Here is a 23,938-nt window from a genome sequence, read left to right on the forward strand (position 1 = left end):
CATACACCTTTATATTGTGTGCGCGACTCATTCTGATTTTATAGGCAGCACTGGTGCACGCTAGCAAGAAGAAGCGAACGCTCTAGCTCAGTTTGCCACAATCACAATTTCATTCTTTAGTTTTTTGGGTTTTCCGTTACAAACAACACAAGAAATTACAAAAACTATCAAATGCTAAACAAAAGTAGGCCGAAATACACGCAGCTGCAAAAGTTTTACGTCAATTAAAGGTCTGTGCGCATCAATATACAACGTTCAGGTAAGTAAATGCATTAGGTGCATACATACATACACACATACATATATTCAAGTATAAAGTACTTGTATAAGTAGCTGACGAAAGCAAAACAATCAAAATAATGTGTTGAATACCTTAGTTAATTTGAGTAACTGAATATAGTTTTGTTGTTTTTACTCTATATATGTCACATACTGACTTGTAAGGACACTAGGCTGTGTATTTAGCATCAAGAAACATGTACACGTACGCAGAATCTTTGAAATTTTAAGTTCGTGATAGGAGGTCGCCTGGAATTATCTATTGGTACCTCTCAGCTAATCTCACTCTCTCTCATTAATTTCTAACTTACAGTTATTTACCGAAAACGGTACTCACCACAACAACAACTGATGTCCGACCAACGTACACACACAAATAATATACATACAAAAGATACGTAGATACGTGGGTGAAGCGACAGCAAAACAAACTGAAACCGAATTTTTAAACTGTAACCGATTCTTCCAAGTCACCAGCTGTGCACACAGCTCTACGTCACCCACACACACACACACGCATATTTGTATAAATATATATATCCATATATATATATACACAACCACCGATTGTGCACATATGGATTTATCAGCATCAACTTCAAGTGACTCGACAATGGGTACTCCGGAGCAGAAGAGCAAATCGTATATTGGCGATAGCACGTTCTATGACAGTGCTCTGGATCATCAGCTATCCACAACCAACTACAGATCCTGCAATGGTAAGTTGAGAGTATTTTAACTCTTGTCAGTTGGCTCTGCCGCTTCATTCAACAGCTTTAGTAAATTATTACACGTGTAAACATGAGCGATTGCAACCTGGAGGCAGCCACTCAACAGGATCAGGCCAAGCCTGAGGAGTCGCTTCCAGCTAACCCGCTGCAACAGCCCACGGCACATGATGTTGCTCTGCAGAAACATAGCGAGCTGAAGGGACAGCAATTAGATCTCAAGAAGCAACTAAACACCCTGAAACTACATCTCGCTGCGCTCGGGATTGAAAATGATCATTTAGAGGAGCATATACACAAGCTGGAGCAGCAGAATCTACAAAAGGAGTACTTTAACCAAAACATCAAGACACAGATCTTGAGCGCTGCAAAGCGAGCAGTGGACAACCAAACGCGCATCACATTTCCTCAACATTTTTTAGTCCAAATCTTTGCACCCTTTGCAGAAGATCAGAATTTTATGGAGCACTGTGCGCAAATAGATAGCGAGATAGCCAAATTAATGCACAAGCTGCGCCTCCAGGCATACCAGGCACAAGAAACTAAATTTAGAAGTGTTATTAGCAAAAAGAAAACCAACTTGCAAGCCCAGCTTGTGCATAAATATGAAGCGAAGCTGGCCAAACAGGAGAGAGCCCATCAAGCAAAGGTTTCACAACTGAAACACAAATGTTTCGAGCTGCTGCAGCATTGCCTAATCGAGAACTGTAAAGATACAGAGTATATAAAGTCGTATTTGACAGAAATGAAAACCCTTTATGAGCAGAAGACGCAGAACCCCTAGCTTAATCTCTATACCATTTACATATGTGTTTATATTTTTTATTAATCGGCACGTTTATTTAACCCCACAGAAAGCCTCAATGGAGACTTTAATCAAAGCGCAGGACACACCAATTATGCACACAAAATGTTAAACGTCGAGAATTTTGATGCCCACAACGGCAATGCCATGGGCAACGGGAACGAGGCAGCCAATTATAATACCTATGCTCCGCTTTCAGCTGCTCCTACCTCGCAAACAACTAATGCTGCGGCCATAAATGCCAGCATGCTGTTATTACAATCCGAGAGCACAGATACGAATACATCGCAGGAGGAGGTCGATCCAAAGTCTCAGCTGGCCAATAAGACAATATTTAAGACCGATAATCCCAATTTGTCAATTATAGAAATTAATGAGAACTCCATTAAGGAGGAAGATCTAGAGAAAGAGGTGGTGCTAATCGAGCGCCTCTCGACCGATCATAACGACGAGGCCGTAGAAAAGTTTAAGAACATACTGAGAAAGTCACCCAGCAAAGTGCCGGACATTGCAACAGAAAAGCGACGCCGCAAAGCCGACACCCTGCTGCAGTCAAGCAAACAAAAATTGGACATATCTATAGCTGAAGCATCCGCAGCAGCGGATGGAGGCGGCGACACACAACTGCAGTTAGCGGAGCCAGCGGCTACATCGAACAGTGATCAGCCGCAAACCAAGCGCGAAATCGTCATCTACGATACTTTGGAGGAATTCGACCAAAATTTACCCTCGACGGTTACCCTGTTGAATACACCATTTGGCAGCAAGGTCTATCTTGTGGGCACGGCACACTTTAGCGAGGAGTCACAGGATGACGTCTCTTATGTGAGTCCAGCTGTTAAACCAATTAAATACCTGCTAAATATCTTTCTTCCTCTCTTCTCACAGGTCATTCGCAATGTCCGTCCAGATGTGGTCATGGTTGAGCTATGTCCATCCCGTGTACACATACTCAAGCTCGATGAGAAGACTCTGTTGGAGGAGGCCAAAAACATAAATATACCCAAAGTATTTAACATGCAGATCTTTAAAATAATAGGTTTTTAATTATGTAATCATCCTGCAGATACGCGGCATTCTGCAGACCCATGGCTATATCAATGGCATCTTCTTTATTCTGCTGCTGCAGATGAGCGCACAAATTGCCAAGGATCTGGGCATGGCCCCAGGCGGTGAGTTTCGACGCGCATTCGAAGAGATACACAAGCTGCCCGGCTGCATTTTGCATCTGGGCGATCGACCCATACGCATCACACTTTATCGTGCTCTGCGCGCCCTTTCCTTGTGGCAAACCATGAAGCTGGTTTGGCGTCTGACCTTTACGGATAGTATCAGCATTGAGGAGGTGGAGGAGTGCAAGCAGCGTGATCTGCTGGAGAAATTAATGCAGGAAATGGCTGGCGAATTTCCAGCCTTTTCGGATGTGTTCGTACGCGAACGTGATCTCTATTTGTGTCACTCACTGCAATTGGCTGCACTGCCGCAGGCGGCGCCAGGTGCCCATCAGGTGCGTCCCGTGCGTGTCGTTGGCGTTGTAGGCATTGGACATGCAAATGGCATTGCAAAAATGTGGGGCCAAGTGGATCCCGAGAAGATACCGGCCATACTTGAAATACCACCGGCCAGCCTCAGTCAGCGGCTCTGCAAGAATACCCTCAAGTATGGCCTCATCGGACTGGGCTGCTATGGCGCCTTTCGTTTTGTGAGGCCGCGTCTGACGCGTTTCTTTTAAGTTGATTGTGGACCATGTTTCTCGATTTTGTTGACTTTGTTTCTCGATTTTAAGTGACACGCCCGCATCAATTATGTATGGGCGTTGACGATATGATAAGTATTGTGAGTACTTGATGCTTTTGATAGAACGTGTTTACAACACATAAATATATACATATAAATATATATATATATGTGTGCAAAACAAAAAAAAAAAAGACATTCAAACATATTCCTGGTTTAAAAAACCCAACAAACAAAATACAAAACTATTGAAAAGAGAATAAATACGCACATGTACATACCACTATATAATGTACTTGGCTTGAATAGACACTGCGACTGTGAATACGATTATATCAATTCAGATTCAATTGTTTTACAAACAGATTTAATTTTAAATTGTTAAACATCACACACTCAGAATTAGTCATGAGTCTTATTTTCTTTTTAATGTCCGGTTAATTAGGCGTCGTAATTGCATGTGTACATGGTTTCCTGGCAGGCTTAAAAAAAACCCTAACTAAAAAAAAAACAATTTAAATGTTAATTGTATAAAAAAAAAATTATTTTTAAACAAAACTCTAAATGTGAACGTGCCCGTGCCCGTCTGCCCGAAGCAGTTACAATACTTTATCTTCGACTTAATCTATGTATGTAAATGTTGTTCATTCCGTAGTAAAAACTCTGAAAATTTAGATGGTAACGCTTAAAATTAAGTGTAAACGTGATGGACCTTCGATATTGGAAGTATAACCGTGTGTTAAATGTTGCATATTATATTGAAGACTTTTACAATAAAAATAAAATAAAATAAAACCTACCTAGAAATACTTTATTAACAATATCCCACACATTTGAACTGTATCGTAAAAATGGTATTACAAATACAAGCCAAATTGTTTTTGACGCTGCGTAGTTTGTGCTCATTTAGAACTGGTATTAAGTAGCATTATAAATAGTATACCACCCGAAAAAGTCTAAACCTTCGTGTATAATTGACTCAAATAAAAGTTTACATACCCCCAAAAAGTGTTTTTCATTTATCGTCATCTTTGAATTTCCAAGCACTTCAACTTCAGATTGGCCAAATATTTTAAAAGAAGGATTAATATTTCCTTTCGTGGAAGTTTGTGAAAGTGGGTAAGCTTAGCTCCAAGATGAGGGCGGTAAATTAGTTGCAGAAAGGAAATTCGAACAATTTCAAAATCTCCAAAAAGCACCTGCATTTCATAAGTCAAACCTATATTTGTGTATTTTTGAAATATGCTGATTCTAACTAATAATTATTTCGTAAACATTTCTTCTAATTCTTTTATACGAATGTAGTGTAATATCATAAAAGATTTTTACTGATACATAGACCATTTTTCCCTTAAAATGGTTTTGAGTTTTGTTCCCTAAATTTTCGTAAGTTTTCAGAAAGCATCAAAATAACTGTTAAACGATATATTCATAAATACTTTTTCTTGAATCTTACAAACTTAGATAATTATTTCTTGACATTAAAAAAAACAAGGGTATAAAAATTGAAAATATGAATGGTACTGGTGGACCTTTCCTTGAATATGTATATACATATAAATGTACATCGTTCGATCGTATTCAAATTCATAAGAAAATTATTAACAAAGCTGACATCTATACATCTGATGTACAGGAACTCACGCTTGGCTCTAACATAACTTGACTCACATTCGATTTGATTCCACATTATTCCAATGCCTCTCACTGGTAAACGTATTATAGCTGGTCCAGTCCTGGCATGGCTTCATAGTTCAAACCATTGAGCAGAACTGCAAACCGATCGGCTTTGATTTTATTCTTAACATGATTTGAACATTAAAGTCGGTCGTCAGTCATTTAAACTAGAGTGGAACCGAAACCTAAACCAAACCCACATTTACTGGGCACGGGAAGTTCAGGCTTGCTCGAACCGCGAAGCGAACTAGTAACCATTTTGGAAGGGTGCGCAATCCTGCCATTGAGAGATGTATACATACGTACACATATGACACATATATACTTATACACTGCGTTTGTTTTTTTTTATTATGTACTTTAAACGTATCTTAAGCACTAAACGTCTCTCTTGTGTGTTGCTTTTGTATGCCATGAATCTTGGGTTTTTGTTTTACTCACTTTTCTATTTGTTTTTTTTTTTTAAGTTAAAATTTTCCAACATGTTTGTGTGTGTTTTTTTTTTTTTGTTTTGTTTTTGTTTTTGCGCTTATATGTAGGTAACATATTTTTCTCTTACAATTTGCTGCAATACAAATAAAAGTCTTAAATTGTAACTGTAAAATTCTAAATAGTTACAAATTATATACTAAATACATACGTAGTTAATTTTGAGGCGTGTTGTGTGTGTGGGTGTGTGTGTATGTATAGAAGTGTGTGAGTGTGGGGGGGAAGGGATACTCCTTAGGTTCTTTTTTCTTTTGTTTTCTTCTTTCATTTTTTTTTTGTTTGTTTTTTGGGTTGGTAATGCAAATATGTATCGTATTTTAAATTAAAACTTAGAAACTTGGAAAAAATTCAAATCAAAGGCTGGGCGCAGTGGCACACGCACACAGGAGCAGCCGTAGGATGTGGCAATTGGCGATTGTTAATTGTAAATTGGCATTATAACAAATTATAAACATATGTTTTATCCAAATATAGTAGTTGACTGCCACTAGCCCCGCCCTGTTGTGCCCACTCCCTGTGTGAGTTCCATCCTGTCACACGGCGGCCCGTTGTCACACCAGTTTTTGTGGCTGTTGTTGTGGATTTTTTTTTTTTTTTTTTTTTTTATATTTTATTTATTTATATTATTATTTTTGTTTGCCTCCCTCCAGCAAGGATGCAGCAGCCTACGGTGTTTCCGTTGACTCGACCTTCACTTCAGATTTAATGCTCGATGACAGATGGTTATTAGGGTCGGGCGCACTCAGGTGCTAAAAGCAAGATGTAAAACGAATTAGAATATAAAATTCAGCATAGTTACGTGCACACTTATGTATGTATGTATGTATGTTTGTATGTATATAGTAGCAAATATAATGTATATGTATTTATTTATAAAAAAAAAAAAAAAATAAATAAGGTGTTAGTAAAACCCTAGCCTAGGCAAACAACAACTAATGACCAATAACAATAACAACATCAACAACAACAACAACATGAAACAACAATAACACAAGCTAGACCACACACACACACACACACATACACGCACGCACAGGCACACACATTGGATTACCACACACAGTACACGGGTACACACATATTTCGCGCGCGCACACACAACACACACGCACGCACGCACGCACGCACACACACACACACATACAACACTCACTGTTGCTGGTGGGCGAGGGGGGTACCTACCGATTGGCTACTCACAATTCCGAGCGGCAATCCACCAACTTGGGGCGACAAATGTGGCACCGTTGGCACAGCTGCTGCATTCGGTGGCGGTACCGGCGAGGGCAGGAGCGCAGCAGCCGCTGCCGCTGCGGCGGCCACAGCGACAGCAGCTGCTGCCACAGTGTTGCTGCCAGCGGCCGGTGGCGGTATCAAAGCAGCGCTGGTTGTGCCGCCGCCGCTGCTGCTGCTGCCCAGATTTGTTGTACTGTGGGGACCATCGTGCGGTGTGGTGCTGTGTGCCCGATGATGCAGTGCGCCTGTATAATAGCCGCCATTTAATCCTGTTTTGTATTTCGATTTTGTTTGTATTTTTGGTATTTAGGTAAAGTTAATAATATGTTGCTGTTTATCTTGTTTGCTTTCTTTCGTTTTTTTTTTCATTTGGGAAAGTGGGAGTTTAATGTAGGGTAGTTTCAATTATAGAGTGGTGGCTGCGTGTGGTCTAAGAAGTGGCTAAAGTAGCGAATGGGAAGGAGAATTGACTTCTTATAAAAAGCAGTCAATCTGAAAGGACCTGATATGATGCGAATGAGTTCAGAACAGGCGCCTAAACAACTTAAATCCCTAATCAAATATGGATGCGATGTTTGCCTTGCCTTAAGTTATACAAATACAAATAGGCTATCAATTCCGTGGGCCGACAACGCTCATAAATTACTGACTTTCGATTTACGCAACAGAGAACACTTACTACATTTTTAAGTCTATATACTATAAATAGTTTTTCGATTAAATATAAAGCTTGCTCTGCTCTGCACTCAATGATGCCATCATCCCATTGAATAGAAAATAATTAAACATAAATTATTTAAAAAATTAATTAAAATCATATAATTATACTTTTTAAACAATTTTGCAATAATGCGCCACACAAAAGCAACAATAGTTGGTTCTTTAAAGTTTTTCTTTTATTTGTTATTTTTTCTTTGTTTTTTTTTTTTTTTTTTGTTATTTGTTTTTAGATTTTTTGCGTTTTTGTTTTCTGGAAAGGTTTTTTTCTTTTTTTGAAATTAACTTGCTCTGTTTTTATCAATTGTATTTTTTGTTTGTTTCTTGTTTAATTTTATTTAGCTTTCACAGTTATTAAAAATATTTTTATACATTACAAAATAACAGTATTTTATTCTTTTTGTCTCTTTACTTTTACTTTTACGCTTATTATTATTAATTTCTTTCTTTTGCTCATTTTCATTTTGTAGCAGCTTGTTATATATACTCGTAGGATCGTGTGTGTTAAAGATGTGTGTGTGTTGGGGTGTGTGTCTAGGCTTCAGTTTGTGCGTATGTGTAGCTATATATATATATATATTTATATATACATATATATAAATATTTATATATATATTAATATTTGTGTGTTTCTATGCGTATATGTTATGTGCTTGAAATTTAACAAATTTTTATTGCTTTAAACCAAACAGAATACATAATGAAAAAACAAAAACAAAAAACTTGATGCGTTTCTTATGAAAGTGAATATTTTCTTGTTCTTTCTTTCTTTTTTATTTAAGGAATATTTTGTAAATTATGCTGATATTGGTCTTGAGCGAAAATTAATAATTTTAAAAAAGTTGGCGTCAATTGCATTAATTGTTTAATTATTAACTAAAGTTGCAAAAATTTTACAAAATGATACTTTGCGCCGTTTTTTTTTTTGTTTTTTTTTTTGTAAATATTACATTTTACACGCTAACAATTCTTAGATATACCGACTACTCGGTTGATCATAATGTGCTGTTTTTTTTATATCTTATTTTCTCCTCAATTATGTAAATCTAATTTTTTAATAGTATTTTTTTTTGTAATTTGCTTTGTTTTAATATAATTTCTGTTATGTTTAAATGTACATAGACTATGAATTAATATTACTTTTAATGTTCTCTCTTTTTTATATTTATTTATAGATGTTGTTTATGTTAACGCGCCGTGTTGTAGTTTTTATAATTCTTGTCTGCATATGTTTGTGAAGGTATTTAAACAATTACTTCCGTTCTGGTGTCAGCATACTAAAGATCTTTACGCAAGGCGAAAATAAACACGGATGATGAGATCATTTTGCATTTTATAGAGCAGTGTTTTGAGCAAAAAATAATCGTGAAACGCATAATTTTTACAAATGTTCAATTTGTTTCGCATATATATATATCTATATATCTTAAAGAAAGTCAGTAATTTATGGCGCAAAATCAGTGGATTCTTATAAATAATACGCTTTCGCTTGATAACTACAAAACTTGGAGGCATTTGGAAGCTACAGATATATAATATTAAATTTTCTCTCGCTTGGTTAGTTAGTAAATATTACAACGTATAATACGATATATGTATATATAAATATGTGTGCTTGAACAAAATCTCTTACATTGGTTTTCTAATAATTTATCTGTTGAGTTTTATTTTATTTTATTATATTTTTTTATAGATCGTTAGTTATTTTAAATGTGTGAGGCAGGGTCTCAAAACAATTAACAACAACAATCCATCAAATTGTTTACTTTCACCTTTTTGCTGTAAGTAATTATGAGTTATGTATACATATGTAAACATATATACAAACATACATACATACATATCTAAATACGCATAGATTGCTTTTGAACAATCTACAAAGAAATTACGGGTTTAGGCTTGCTAGAAACGCTGACAACTTTCGAAGTCTGGACCAAGTTTATTTTTGAGAGGACAAACAAAGACTTTTTCAATAAATATATAGCATTCAAATCCTAAATAAAACCATGTTGAATACACTGTGCTTTAACAAAATTATTTAAGATAGTTTGGACTTTGTAAAAAATAAAGGGACTAAAAAAAGAAACGAAAGTAAAATAAATTCCCAAAATCTGGTCGCTCTTCTGCATGAGACCCAACTGTATCAGTCCCTAAGACCAATTCCTTCGTATGGTATATTTTTGAATGTATCTTTGAGTTAGTACGAAAAAGTCGTTACATTGCTAAGCAGTTTGCAGTTTGTATCGCTTATAATGCACATATCTGGCTATATAAATATATGCATATGTATAATCATTCATAAATCTTTACCCAACATCGGTCGCGCTCTAAACCTTCTACTCATCAACATCCACTATTCATGTTCGTGTTGCGGCCCTAAGCCACTGCTAAATATCTATATATATATATATATATATATATATATATGTATATATATATATTTATATAGCTTAAACTGTTTAACTTATATATCAACTTTAGCGGGCGCTCTTGAAATCTTGGTTCAACGCGCCTTTCTCACTTTCTATATATGTATTTATATGTATGTGTGCTTTGAAATGAATCAGAAGAATAGAAGTATGTATATATGTAGACGCTCGCTACATAAATGTGCGCACGTGTGTGTGTGTGTGTTAATGTGTGTGGTTGTGCGTGGTTGTGATTGTTTAAACGATTTCTGATTTCTGTTACTGTTTCTGGTTTTTTGTTTTTAATGTTTTTTTCTTTTTTCTTTTTGTTATGTTGTTTGTAACGCTCTCTCCCTGGCATCTGTTTAAGCCTCCTACTACTTTTCTTGATTTGATATCATTTGTAGTTTACCTTCGGGATAAACAGCCGCCGCAACGCCTCCGGCCGCAGTGGTTGGCGGCGTGCGCATGAAGTACTCCTTGTTAACGCAATTCCTCAGCACTTCTGGAATATTGCCGACAATCGCTCGTCGTATTTCGGTGGCTGCCATTTCGCGCAGCTCCGTTGCGGATGCATCGCTGAAGAAGGCGGCGTGTGGTGTACAAATCAGATTTGGAGCATCTTTCAGTGCGCCCTGCAAGCCGAATCGGAAAATAATTTTGTTTAGTATTAAACATATCTAGCGTGGCGGGGGCGTCGTCTCAGATTGCGTAAAATGTTTCGTTTTACAACAATCTCTTACTTGAAATACATTGTATGGTTCGTTCTCGTGCACGTCCAATGCGGCTGCTCTTATCCGACCCTGTTTCAGTGCCAACGCCAAGGTCTCATCATCGACCAGACCGCCGCGGGCGGTGTTCACCAGAAATGCACCAGGTCGCATCTAAATGGAGATTTATTAATTGATTGCTAAATATATAGAAATGGAATGCTTCGATTAAATACCTGTTTAATTGTGAATTCATTGATTAAATGATGATTGTGCTCGTTGAGCGTGCAATGCAGTGAGACGCAGTCGGACTGGAATAGCAGATCCTGGAGCGTGTAGACGCGTGTGAGGCCGAGAGATTTGTCAATGCCATCGGGTAGGTAGGGATCGTAGAATATAACATTGAAGCCAAATGCTTTTGCTCTCAACGCTACAGCGCTGCCAATGCGACCTAAACCAACTAAGCCTAAAGTATCGCCACGTATGCGTGCGCAGCCCTATTGGAAAGATTTGCAAACATTACGGTCATGTAAATATTAATATACATATATAAAGATGGTTTCGTTTTGCCTTGCACTTACATGTGCCGCCTCTCGCACTTGTTCGGGACCCGTAAACTTTTTGCCCTCTCGCACCATATTCGCCAGCCAATAGGTGCGCCTATATAGGTTCAATATCAAGCACATTGTTGTGTCTGCCACCTCCTCGACACCGTAGCCGGGCACATTGCATACTGCAATGCCTAATTCGCCAGCGGCTTTAACATCAATGTTATCTGTGCCGCTGCCAATGCGCACAATGATGCGTAAAGCTTTGAATTTCTCAAGATCCTCCTTGGTCAAGATGATGGTGTGCCACATTAAGGCGCCAACTGCTTCGTTTAGCACCTGGAAACAATACAATAATAATTATTTTGCCTGTTGTTGATTGTGTGTTAAAAACTCTTTTACTGCTCACCTTCTCGTGTATTTCGGATGTGCTCTGTGCATCGCAGAAGGCCACTGTAGCCACATCCTTTAGTATGGGCATCTCAATTGAACAATCGCGTCCATCCAGCAGCGCCACCAACGGTCGCGCCTGCAGCGGACCATTGGCAAAGCTGCCTTTAACATCTATGCGCGAACGCTTCGGCATCATAAGATTTTTATCCATATTAAATTTGTTGTTTTTATTGTGGATACTACTTTTTGTTTGTATGCTATTTATATATATATATATAAGAAATAAATCTCTTTGCTTAAAACTTTAATTCTTATTGTTGTTGTTGTTGTGTGTTGTGTCTGTTTATTTTGTTTTTGTGCCGCAATTGCTTCTTCGTTGCGTGTTGCAGTTGCTTTAATTTCAATCAACGGAAACAAAACCTTTTCAAGACGACGATTCACACATTGCAATCATTTTTGGCGCTTCATATTGAAATCGAGAATCCTGCAATTACAAAATTAAAGAAAGAGAATTTATTACATATACCAGAAAAAATAAAACAAACACAGACATAGAGACACATTAATACAATTTGCAAATTAAATGGAAAAACATGAAATCTGATGTCAAAGTACAAACAACAAATCGCTTACGAATCGCTAACAAATCGCGCTAGTGTCAGCACAATATTCACCGATGACAAGTTTCGCCTGGATTTCGCAATCGTCAGCGATAAAGATACTATTTGATTGCAACGTACGCTCCTCTGCCTCAACAAAACCCCCCTCCTCTTACCAATTCCAATCACAGTCCACTGACTGCCGCCAGCTGCTCGATGGGAGGGGGCTGCAAGAACATAGAAATTTAACGCTACGGCCTGGGTCAGCAGTATGTCTCATGTTATTGTTCGTGTATGAAAGAATGTTGTTGTTGGACGAGCAGCTGCTGCTATCGTCACATTAACATCATGATATAGTGTGTATGGCATTGCCCCCTTGTTCCATGGGTTCCTTGAGGTTCCCAGTGTGCGCTTATCAACATCGTTTGCTTTGATTAGACGGACAACAAGGCACAGTAACAACAAGTAACAACCGCAACAGCAATTCAGGTATTGCTCTATTGTATTTGATTTTTGGATTAGTTGACGTGTTCTTTTTTCCGTATCTTATCAAACGCAATAGAACAGGATAGAAAAATGTCGTTGTATCTGGCACAGCCCGGAGCGTGATAAGCGAAACGACAATGCGATCGAGTATTTTGTGTTAAGCCAGGTGCGAATATAATAATATTTTTAATTGGCAAGGTCGCTTCAATTTGAAGCACGAAATACAAATTAAGGAATATTTCTAGAAGTTCGAATCAAATTATCCGGGCGACTTTTCTACCAAATAAATCAATATCTTTGATCTTTCTTTTGAATTTCTCAAGAATTTTGATTTCATAATCAATGGCAATAAATGCTAAAAATTGGTGCAATTAAGAGTTTGCTGATACATGATTATGAGACAAATAAAGCACGACTATTCACATCTGTGAGTGGTAAACACATTTAAAAATAATTGATAAGCCATCAAGTGTAGATACTTTAGTGTGTCGCAACACATAAAATGCACAGACCAGACAAATGGGGCTGCCACATCACGTATAAAGCCAATTGACTCGACTCAACAAAACTGAACAGAACTGAATACAGATGTCTCTCGTGAATGGGAAATTACAGAAATAAGAATGCGTTAAAGGGCTTGCAAATGAGATTCATACAGACAACACGATTCATAGCGCTTACAAATATGAATTATTAATCAATATACAAACAAGAGTTTATCCTGACTGACTGAGTAACATCAACAGGATTGGTATCTGCGCGTCGAACTAATAAGCGAGAGGTCGCCTGTTCAAATAAGCAGCAGTTTTCAATTCTAGCCACGAGGTTTAGGGTTCGAGGCCCCGATAAGCGAACGACGCCGGCTTCTTTCTTAATCATTAGTTTTGTATGGAAGGTAGAGCTAGTAGAAATTCAATTTTAGCAAAGTATTCCACTTAGCGATGGACCACTGTACAACCACATACCAGCACAATAATAACCATAATCATATTAATAGCAATGTCAAGCAGAACAAGTGAGAGGTTCTAGTCGGGAGCTCGCGACTAGGGGATACCCTGAACCCTCTTCTTCCAACATCAAATATATATATATATTCCATTTTAGAAGCTTTATGTCAAGTTTGGTGACTCTAGCTCTTATTATTTACCAAAATTGCCCAAAAAACAGGATATCGATATAGATTTTTATCGATTGCTTGGAAACGGATTAAGTTATCGATTATCGGAAACAAACTCGATCTGCGCGGGAGCTAGGAGCATCTACATCTAAAATTTCAAGTCTCTAGCTCTTATAGGTTCTGAGATCCTTACGTTCATACATACGGACGGACGGACGGACAGACAGACGGACATGGCTAGATCGACTCGGCTATTGATGCTGATCAAGAATATATATACTTTATGGGGTCGGAGATGCTTCCTTCTGCCTGTTACATACATTTGGATTTTGCACAAATACAATATACCCTTATACCCATTTTTAATGAGTTCAGGGTATAAACAGAGAAAATAGAATTGCACAGATGCTCAGATAATAACAAATGTGGCTAACACGAAAAATAAAATACGCGACGCAATTATGACATATATACATATAGTATGTGATATATGTGTGTGGTATATGCCATACACACACACGCCTCCTCCCGACTATTCCCTATCGAACATTCACCCAAGCAGAGCTATGGCTATGCTTTGTTTATTTTTAAAACAAATTTCGAGACATTTGCGATTATTTCTTAAGATTGCGCGTGGTTTTTTCATTTTTTTTTTCGCGAGCAATTAAGTTGAATTATATATTTTTCGAACGAAATTTGTGTGGCAACACAATTTAACAGTGAAAGGAAGCCGCAGACCGAGTCAAAACATATTTGAAAGCGCGCCAAAAACCAGTTTTACAAGTGAACCAAAAAAACTAGTGGCAGCAACTTCTGTGCGACTGCCACAGGATGCAGCAACGTGTTCATGCGCCCACGCAGTTGAGAAAGTCGAAAAGAAAAAAACCTGTTGATGTGTGTGTGTTTGTGTGTGTATACACACGCACGCACACAGCCGCATTGGTATATCAAAATGAATACACACAAACAGTAAATCACAGACAATTATACATAAATCACAAACTCAAGCGCCGCAGATGAGTGTACAGTAAATGTTGGCCGCGTATCTAGCAGATACATTTCACTGCTGAACTATTGTTGTTCTTTTTGTTGCTGTTGTTGTTGTTGTTGCTACCTGAGCTGAGCAGCCGCAACAGCCGCCGGCTGTCTAACAGCAGCAAGCAAAAAGTTGAACTAAGAACACACAAACTGCGATGGCGATTGGTGTATTGTATCTCTTTATTTCATTTTTTAGCCAAACCAAGCCAAGACAGTAAACCGGTTTATCAACCCAGCGACACACGATAACAGCCCCAACAGTAAGCAGCAAAAGTACACTTTCAATGTGTGTGTGTGTGTGTGTCTGTTTTAATTCCCTGTATCTATTGATAATGGGTGTATTATTGTGGTGCAAATGTATTTAACAGGTGGAGAGACATTGCTTAACTAAAATTATTGTTAATTAACATATTTGCTCTAAAAATATCTGTCTACCTGGTTGACAGTTCATTTATCTATATATTCTGTAAATTTCTAAATTTGTTATAGTTTTCTCGACAATGAGCCAAAGTTACATAAATTGATATGTACTTTCTTGTTATCATAAACAGATTAAAAACAATTACTTTAATAAAGAAAAGAATAAGTCATGTCTAACGTTTAAGCTTTGATATTTGGTATACACGTGCGTGCGTACAGGGTATTTCTTAGTCAGGCAGCCTAGAATAGAGCACATTTGTTTTTGTCTTTCTTTTTGCCACAATTTTTCAGGCAGGAAAAACTCATGTTGGCTTAAATTGTTTGTTGGCTTAATGCCATAATAACGAAAACGAAGCATTGGCTCGAGCCGACAAGTCAATGCGAGTCGACTGTGTGTGTGTGTGCGTGTGTATGTGTGTAAGGAACACGTTTCAATATACATATTTACAAGTCATGCGCATTTGTACACTCTACAGACACATCCATACACACACAATTACGTATAATTCAATTCTTCGTGTTAGTGTGAGTCTTGGGGCAGGCAAAAACTTTTTAAAGCGCTGATGCTGATGACGCCATTGCAACAGTCAACAGTCATACGTAGAACAAGCAGTGCGAAAGAGAGGGAGAGAGCGGGAAAGAGACAGAGACACAAAAAGAGAATGAGTGCGAGTGTAAGTGTGTGAGAGATAGGAAAGCACGAGTTGTGTGTGCTTTCCGCTCAAGTCGGGGTCAGGTCTGGGGGGATAAGGACCTGCAAAACAGACAAACAAATTACAACATGATGCACTTTACCACCATTACAGTCTGCCAGTGTTGGCTTTAAATCAATAAAGAAAAATTTAACTATTTTTGATAAACATTTTAGCCAAGGCAGTTTTTCATGTTAATATATTATTTCAGTGAAGTTGTACTGTACCCAGTGACTTGATTGCATTTGCCAGTGCGACTGCAAAAGTTTTATCTTTTTTGCTCTCGCTTGCTCTTAACTTGTTTTTTCTTTGAATTAACGGTTTCGTTCCGTGACGTCGCATTTGGCGCGCTTTTTACTTCGGCTTGCTAATGAATTAGCATTGAAGCCGGCAGAGCTGCTGTCGATCCGTTTTAAGCAAAGCTTTCTGTTGTGCTTTTTTGCATTTTGCATAAATGCTAGCTTCTTTTGTTTTTACTGTCTGCATGTATGTTGCTGTGTGTAATAAACAGTTCTTTGTGTTTAGATTGAATGACGTAAATAAAAAAAAAACAAAGAGTTTACACAAAAAAAAAACTGCAAGCATTGCAAGTCACTCTGGTCAAAACAATTTATATTCGCTCGCACGCTTTTAGCTTTTGGCCAGCTGCTGCTGCTAAAAACCATTTGGCACAACAATCAAATTGTGTATTGCGTTGATTTATATGTTTTTATTTAGACTAAAAGCGCGTCAGTGAATTTGGCCACAGATCGATCGATGATACAAAGCAGCCAGCGAGGCAGTACAAGCAAGCCCCCTCTCCAACCCCTCACACACATTGCAATAGCAAGAAATGTTTGCACATTTATTTTAAATGTTTCGTGCATACATACAGATGTACAGTTAAAGCTTTACTAATGGACAGCACCCGCTACCAGTGTTGCCAATTCAGCTATTTTCCCGCTAAATTCGGGCTATTTTAGAGGCCGTCTGCAATTAATAACACTATTTATTGTCAATCTGTGCTCAGATATCTAATCCAACTATTTTTAAGACAGCACAAATAGGAATGTATTATTTTGAAAAAAATATTATTAGAGGAGTATTTCCTGTTTTACTGTTATTTCTATCTTTAAGGCCTTTATTTCTTTGAACTGTGTGTGTCTGCTTAAGAAAGCTTTCACTGTATTTATATTTAAATTTGTTTCATAGGAAATACAGTTTAAGCGATTGCGGTCTATTTTAGTGCTCTTTGTTTTGCAATTTTCAATGTGTGAAATTCCTGTCGCAGGTGTGTGGTCTGCTTTTCTTTGCTTTTTTTAGGCATTGGCAGCCAGCAACAAACAAACGGTAATGAACGACAAACACAAAATGATAAGCGCACGATAGCTGTAACGGGGCTGGGGATGGGTAGAAAGGAGAGCACGACTGCATGCACATTGATAGCAGATAACTACACACACATAACTGCACACAATAAACCTTTATTGTTCTTTATTTGAGTGGGCCAAAGGAAAATTTTCGAGTGGCATTTTTCAGGTTCAAAATTAATGGACAATATATTTTTATATATATGTACAAGAAAGAAGAAAACCCAAGATAATTCTCGAGTTTGTCTAGTCTGCCACTTGCCTAACCAAAAAATAAATAAAAATCATGATCGTTAGAGAAAGAGAAAATTCATAACAATGCAAAATGCGAAATAGACACAAACTGGATAGGGGCAGGCGGTGCCAACAAAAAAAATATATACATATATATGATTACACAGCGCAGACAGGCGAACAAAAATGTATCTGTATGTATGTGTGCGCGGACGGGTACAGCAGGGGCGCCAGAACGAAACAACGATGGAAAACATGACAAGCGAAAAAATGTAATAAAACTAGAAACAAGCGCCAATTTCATTGGCCTACAAGGGTAAGGTTGAGGGGGGGGGTAGGGCAACATAGCAATGGGTTTCCAACTGTGTGTGTGTGAGTAAAATATTTATGGACATCGACAGCAGCAACATTTTATAAACTCTTTTTTACGTGCGCGCATTGTAGCTATTTATTTATTTATGTATGCATAAATTGCAAAACAAAAACAATGTGCATATACACAGACCAACGGGACTAGCATCGATACCTCCACTACCAATACCCATATGACTATCAGACGAGTGTAGAGTGCAAAAGTTTTTATTTATTTATTTTTTTTTCAATCAATATGCAGGCGGTGGCGGTGTTGCAGGCCACTGGGAACAAAGTCACAATGAAACGGCAGGCGGTATTTATTTATAGAACAAAACGGGCTGACCAGACCATTTCGAAAGGGGAACAGAAACAGAAACTTTAATGCGCACCCGTTCTCAGAGAGCAAGAAGCTTTAACGGGTTTTTAAAGTGTTCAAAGCTTTCGTCTCGCTCACACGATTTGCACGAACTTTCAAGTACAGTGAAAATTTATACACTTTCACCCTTTAAAGGATTCGAAACTCTTTGGGCTTAACAAACAAACGCAGCTCGGCGCGACCCGACGCGGCGCAGCAAACAGCAACAGAAATGCTGTTGAAATATGTCATTCGCTTACTGGAAGGGCTGGCGGAGACCTCACGGCTTGGCTGACTTTAGGTCCGCTAGCTCTCTCTCGCTTGCTCCGCTGGTTTGTTTGTTCACTCGAACAAAACTGTGGCGGCGGCAAAATAACAACGATGAGACATAGCAGCAGCATCGGCGTTAGGCAGCACGTTGCACAAGTGTGGGGCGGGGGAGTGGTGGATTTGAAAGGTACAGGGGCGTTGCGCAGTGAACCTTGCGTGTATATTGTCATTCGGCATCGGGCAAAAATCAACACACACACGCAAACAAGTACACTCACACTGACACATGCAAAAATTGGTGTAAATATTGCGTGTGTTTGTGCGCGCGCGTTGTATGGCAAACATTATTGCACAATTTATTTATGTTTTGCGTACTGGCAACAATAAAATATTATTTATTGCTATCACTCGCTTTTTCGCATAAACACACACTCTTATACACACTGGCTTACTTAGCAGCGCTACTTAATATATATATATATAAGTAAACATATATATAAGCGCGTGTACATCGGCTTTAAAAATTCAAACGAAATTCGGCACGTTTAAATTTTTTTCTTGTACACGTTTATCGCGCACACACTTATAGAGAGACTCATAAGCATACACACGCTGGCCGAAAACAAAAAGAAGAAGCATACATTTATCCATATTAAAGATTAAGTGACGATGTACAACCCGCACAAAATGCGTATAGATACAAAATATTTTTGTTATTAAATTTGCTGCAGCAACAGCGCACTAGTTTTTCATTTTTTATATATTTTTCATTTCGTTTTTCTTCATTGTGGTGGCGGCGGCAGCGACGGTGGCGGCCGCGGCTCTCGCGTTTTTGCGATTTTGTAATTGCACAAAATTCACGTGCTAAACACATTGCCAAACGCACAATTCATAGACAAACATTTGCCGGCTAGCTTTGTTAACAAATTCCATGCATTTTTCATAAAATCGGTGTACTTTTTATATATTTTTCAACAATTTTTTTTACCAGCAACGCGTCCAAATTCCACTTTTGACTCGCAGCTTTCAAAATGGCGGAATACGAATACGGCAATTTTTAGTTTTAGTACAGCAATGACGCGATGCTACTCATTGCCGCGATGCTACTCATTTGCCGCGTATTACTAATAATATATGTAAATGTATATGAACACTGATATTGGATCTTATTTAACACACCTGACAATATATTGCGTACTCTTTTTGTACGATTTATTTCGAATTGCACTGTTAACTACAAAATTTTTCTTTTCCATCCACTTGCACAAAATATATTCTCTTTTATGCTTCTTCTTAGCGCATAACAACCATTCTCATGTTTACGCTCTAGTGCACACTCAGATGCGAACGCAATGCCAAATGACCACATAAAAATTGCTCTGACACATTAATTAATCCAAAATGTTAACATATTCCTTTTACACTCACACTAATTGGACACGAAAATGTTTTCGGCGCTATTTAAACTTTAAATATTAAAGTAAGACCGACTAACAAACGCGCAACGCTTGATGCGACTTGCGTTGGGTTTGGACGATACTGGCGCGGGTATCGATAACGATAAGTACATAAGTACTTGCTTTCGATGTCAAAGAATGCACATTGCATTTGTATTTGTGTTCCGTGACTTTTGCATAAAACGAAGAGGCACAAAGACAAGTGCGGGCGTGGAAAATTAATTAATTTGGCTTAACAAAAATTATTTTCGAAGGCTTATTTTACGCACAGCACCAAAATCAACATGTCCGTCAGGAGAGCAACGCACGCAGGAAGCTGGTACACAGATTCCGGTAACAAAACAAATTATTTTATATCGATGTCTTTGACCCTTTTGTTCTTCAAGCAATATAATAGAAAAAAATTGGATGAGTTGCATAGGTTATAAGAGACTGGCTTAAATTGATTTACAAAATGCTTGAGAAATCAAATAAGTTTTATTATTATTTTCCAAGCCCACTTTTGCAGGCTAAGCACAATGCAGAAAATGGAAAGATTTTCTATTTGTAATCTTTAAAAGAATATTATTTTCTCATTTTATATTGGATAGAAATTTTGGCATAGCTTTGTATGCTTGTTGCTGAATCGAACTACTCGGTACTATTTATCGGTAAAATGTATGTTCTTCACAAGATATATTTATTCCAGCTATTACAAGCTTTACCGTTCTAGATATATCTTTACTATCTGAACAATGTTATTGTTAAAATGTGAAACCTGCCTAGAAATTAGATTCCGGCTTGTCGCCCACTGAATTGCGAATTTCCGCCATGCGATCGTAGGCGATCTCAGTGGCCCAACACATACGCTTCTCCAGCTCGTTGGTGCGCTTGCGCTGTTGCTTCAGGGTGTCCAGACCGTGCTCCAGTTGTGAGCAGGCCTGGAAGAATTTGCTCAGTTCGGGTATATCGCCAAATTCGCCGGGATGACGGCGAAAATCGTCTACTACATTTGCGGTTAACTTGTCCAAACGATTCTGGACGAACCTGGACTCGAACATTTTCTGTAGCTCGTTAGTTGTGGCTTTGCCGATATCACTTGGCATATTATTTAAATTTAAGTTGCGTATGCGTGACTTGAGACCACTAAAATTGATTGCTTCAAATTTCTCACCAATGTCCTGAAACAATTCATAGCTTTTGCCCAATTCCAGCTGCATTTTCTGCATATCCTCATCTATGGACTTAGCACTCTGAGACTCCAGAAACTCCGCAGTTAAACTGTGGTCCAAGGTGGGCAGCATGTCTCGGAACGATGTAGCACTCGATGTACCAATCGATGTTGATGATGACAACTCTTCGCTAGACGGTTTCTGGCCAGCGCTCAGGCGTGCATTCGATGGCTTCATGGTAATCGATTTGCCACCAATTGACTGGCGATGCGATTGAGGATTATGATATATTTGCAATTTACTCGAAGTCTTTTTCTTTTTGTTTTTGCTAGGCTCCAAAGAGGGCAGCGGTGTAGGTTTCATAAGATCCTCGTATGAAATCCTGCGCTTCGGATCGTTGCTATTACTGGAATCAACATAAAGGTTGATCTATTTGTAATACATATATATCTTATATGTGGTACTCACTTTTCCTCCAGAATGGCTGTCAGCTCATTTCGTATACGAAGTAATAGCTCATCGCTTTGTTTAGCTTTATCCATATTTGCGAGCAACTTAAATTTGAATACAATATAATATGAATATAATTTAATATTATGATTTTCGTGTATATTGTTAGCGCAGTTTAATCAAAACTGAAATTTGAAATATGTATACAAGGAAACTTGTTTGTTATGTTTCTAGGCAACCCCGGGCTTACTGAGTTCCGACATGCATAACCATTTAATATCCCCTGAGTTTTAATTGAAATAACTCGAATATATTTCTAATTTTAATTGAAACCAATTTCCGCTTTAATCTAAATATAAATTTAAATACAAATCAATGCCGAATAAAACTAAAAAGAAGAAATTACACTTATATACCTATACTTAATCCGTATGTTGAATGCAGATAAATCAATCAATGATTTTTAAACCTCATATTAAAAACAGATCTCGAATTTCCCTAAATCAAATGAAGCTAGCTTGAACTGTAATGTACACATATTTAAATTAATTAAGGAATTTTCCATATATCACTATCCCTAAAACGGTGGTCGAAATTTCCAACACTCCACAATATCCCGAACGCATTCTAAAAAAATCCACAATTTTTTCAAATGGTCCCAGCTTTAGTCTTAATAGTAAGAAACGATTGAATAAACAAATGATTACTTTAGATTAAAAAAGATTGTTACATTTTTCAACTATCCCTAGTGAATTTCCCTAGGCTAATCGAAAAATTACCCTTGCCTAACGATACTGCTGAGCCGTTAAAAAAGATTTAATATAGTGATATATAATGAGTCTACCTTTATTTATTATATTTTGCAGGCTCGGATCTCTCCAGGCAATTGGATCGCTGGCTGGGTGCTGCAGACTTGTCGCATGGACCGGCGCGTGCCATTATTGCACCGTAAGTCTGATTGACTAACCGAATTGGCATCTCAGTTTTTTGTATATATTAATTAATGTTTTAGACATGCCGGCTATGCTTATTGTGGTGCCTGCGGTGCATTTGCCTATCGCCAAGTGAGCCCCGTTGTCGTGTAAGTGGAATCTAAGCCAGACAGAATGCATATGCCACTGAGCTGATGCCTTTCTTGATTTCTGCAGTAAACGCATATTCATATTGGGTCCATCGCATCATGTACGACTACGCGGCTGTGCCCTATCGGTAGCGAAAAAGTGTAGGACACCATTATATGATCTCAAAATTGATACGCAAGGTGCGAGATCTGAAAGTAGTTTGATTTATATTAATATTATTTAATACATTGTATTAACAACAATTGCAGTCAATGCCGAGCTGGAAAAGACGGGTCAGTTCTCCTGGATGGACATGAAATCTGACGAGGATGAGCACTCCATAGAAATGCATTTGCCTTACATAGCCAAAGTAATGGAGGAGTAAGTAGCAGCTGCCCATTTTAATATAAAATCAAATTTTCAATACATTTTATATATTTTCTTTCAAACACTTTCAGCTTTAAGGACCAGTTCACCATTGTGCCTATAATTGTCGGTTCACTGAATCCCGAGCAGGAGGCACAGTATGGCAGCCTGTTGGCCAATTATTTTATGGATCCAACGAATCTATTTGTGATATCTTCCGATTTTTGCCATTGGGGCCAACGTTTCAGTTACACATACTATGATCGCTCCTGCGGTCCTATACACAAGTGCATCGAGCAGCTGGACAAGCAGGGTATGGACATCATCGAGAAGCTTAGCCCGGCAGCGTTTACAGAGTACTTGCGCAAATATAATAATACGATATGCGGACGTCATCCTATTGGCGTTATGCTAGGCGCTATTAAAGCCCTGCAGGATCAGGGATTTAAAAATATGAGCTTTAAATTTCTCAAGTACGCGCAGAGCAGCCAGTGCCTGGACATGGAGGATTCCAGTGTTAGCTACGCCTCCGGTTCGCTCATCTTTGAGAATTAAAAACACAATGAAAACAAAAAGTATTTTGTCTAGGCTTATTTAGTTGCGTTGGATTTTGTAGCTGAAATTCAAGTTTTATAATTATAATTTTTAGCAGCAAATTGTATGAAGAATAAAGCCGAAAATCGAGTTCCATTTAATTTAATTTGCTTTTATTTGTATTTTTTGCTTTCTGAAACATCGCAATTGACATCTAAGCCATTTTTAATGATTTCAAAGGGTATTTTTTTGTTTTCTTTTTGTTTTCGCCTTATCAATGA

At 38.0% G+C, this 23,938-nt stretch overlaps 5 protein-coding genes across 14 annotated transcripts; 3 read left to right on the plus strand and 2 right to left on the minus strand.

Moving 5' to 3' along the window:
- The first annotated feature begins 54 nt into the window (after positions 1-54).
- Positions 55-3,699, plus strand: LOC115761669 (traB domain-containing protein). 3 transcript variants are annotated; one of them, XM_030703518.1, is made up of 5 exons: positions 55-259; positions 593-998; positions 1,862-2,637; positions 2,701-2,820; positions 2,879-3,699. In XM_030703518.1, exons 2-5 carry the CDS (start codon positions 857-859, stop codon positions 3,542-3,544), a joined length of 1,704 nt encoding a protein of 567 aa, XP_030559378.1. In that variant the 5' UTR covers positions 55-259; positions 593-856; the 3' UTR covers positions 3,545-3,699. The 3 variants fall into 3 exon arrangements, with proteins under 3 accessions (XP_030559378.1, XP_030559380.1, XP_030559379.1); XM_030703520.1 differs by lacking the exon at positions 55-259 and adding an exon at positions 419-484; XM_030703519.1 differs by lacking the exon at positions 55-259 and adding an exon at positions 453-544.
- Positions 1,020-1,855, plus strand: LOC115761674. The gene has a single exon (XM_030703528.1). The coding sequence runs from the start codon at positions 1,081-1,083 to the stop codon at positions 1,789-1,791; it is 711 nt and encodes a 236-aa protein (XP_030559388.1). The 5' UTR covers positions 1,020-1,080; the 3' UTR covers positions 1,792-1,855.
- Positions 3,700-6,035: 2,336 nt separating the features above from the next.
- LOC115761536 (C-terminal-binding protein) lies at positions 6,036-11,994 on the minus strand. Of its 8 annotated transcripts, none has more exons than XM_030703313.1 (7): positions 11,741-11,994; positions 11,365-11,670; positions 11,020-11,280; positions 10,826-10,957; positions 10,486-10,708; positions 6,898-7,193; positions 6,036-6,464 (listed from the first exon to the last, which is right to left on the minus strand). In XM_030703313.1, exons 1-7 carry the CDS (start codon positions 11,933-11,935, stop codon positions 6,381-6,383), a joined length of 1,497 nt encoding a protein of 498 aa, XP_030559173.1. In that variant the 5' UTR covers positions 11,936-11,994; the 3' UTR covers positions 6,036-6,380. The 8 variants fall into 8 exon arrangements, with proteins under 8 accessions (XP_030559173.1, XP_030559171.1, XP_030559169.1 ...); XM_030703311.1 differs by having other exon boundaries at positions 6,913-7,217; XM_030703309.1 differs by having other exon boundaries at positions 6,898-7,217.
- An 8,287-nt stretch (positions 11,995-20,281) lies between these two features.
- Positions 20,282-23,797, plus strand: LOC115761539 (protein MEMO1). Its single transcript, XM_030703321.1, has 6 exons — positions 20,282-20,428; positions 22,563-22,644; positions 22,709-22,777; positions 22,845-22,957; positions 23,027-23,138; positions 23,216-23,797. The coding sequence occupies exons 1-6, from the start codon at positions 20,380-20,382 to the stop codon at positions 23,676-23,678; spliced, it is 888 nt and encodes a 295-aa protein (XP_030559181.1). The 5' UTR covers positions 20,282-20,379; the 3' UTR covers positions 23,679-23,797.
- Positions 20,621-21,877, minus strand: LOC115761540. Its single transcript, XM_030703322.1, has 2 exons — positions 21,715-21,877; positions 20,621-21,652 (listed from the first exon to the last, which is right to left on the minus strand). The coding sequence occupies exons 1-2, from the start codon at positions 21,786-21,788 to the stop codon at positions 20,857-20,859; spliced, it is 870 nt and encodes a 289-aa protein (XP_030559182.1). The 5' UTR covers positions 21,789-21,877; the 3' UTR covers positions 20,621-20,856.
- Positions 23,798-23,938: the final 141 nt, after the last annotated feature.

This window comes from Drosophila novamexicana, unplaced genomic scaffold (genome assembly GCF_003285875.2).
Source record: "Drosophila novamexicana strain 15010-1031.04,08,12 unplaced genomic scaffold, DnovRS2.1 tig00000485-arrow-pilon, whole genome shotgun sequence".
NCBI classification, from domain to species: domain Eukaryota; kingdom Metazoa; phylum Arthropoda; class Insecta; order Diptera; family Drosophilidae; genus Drosophila; species Drosophila novamexicana.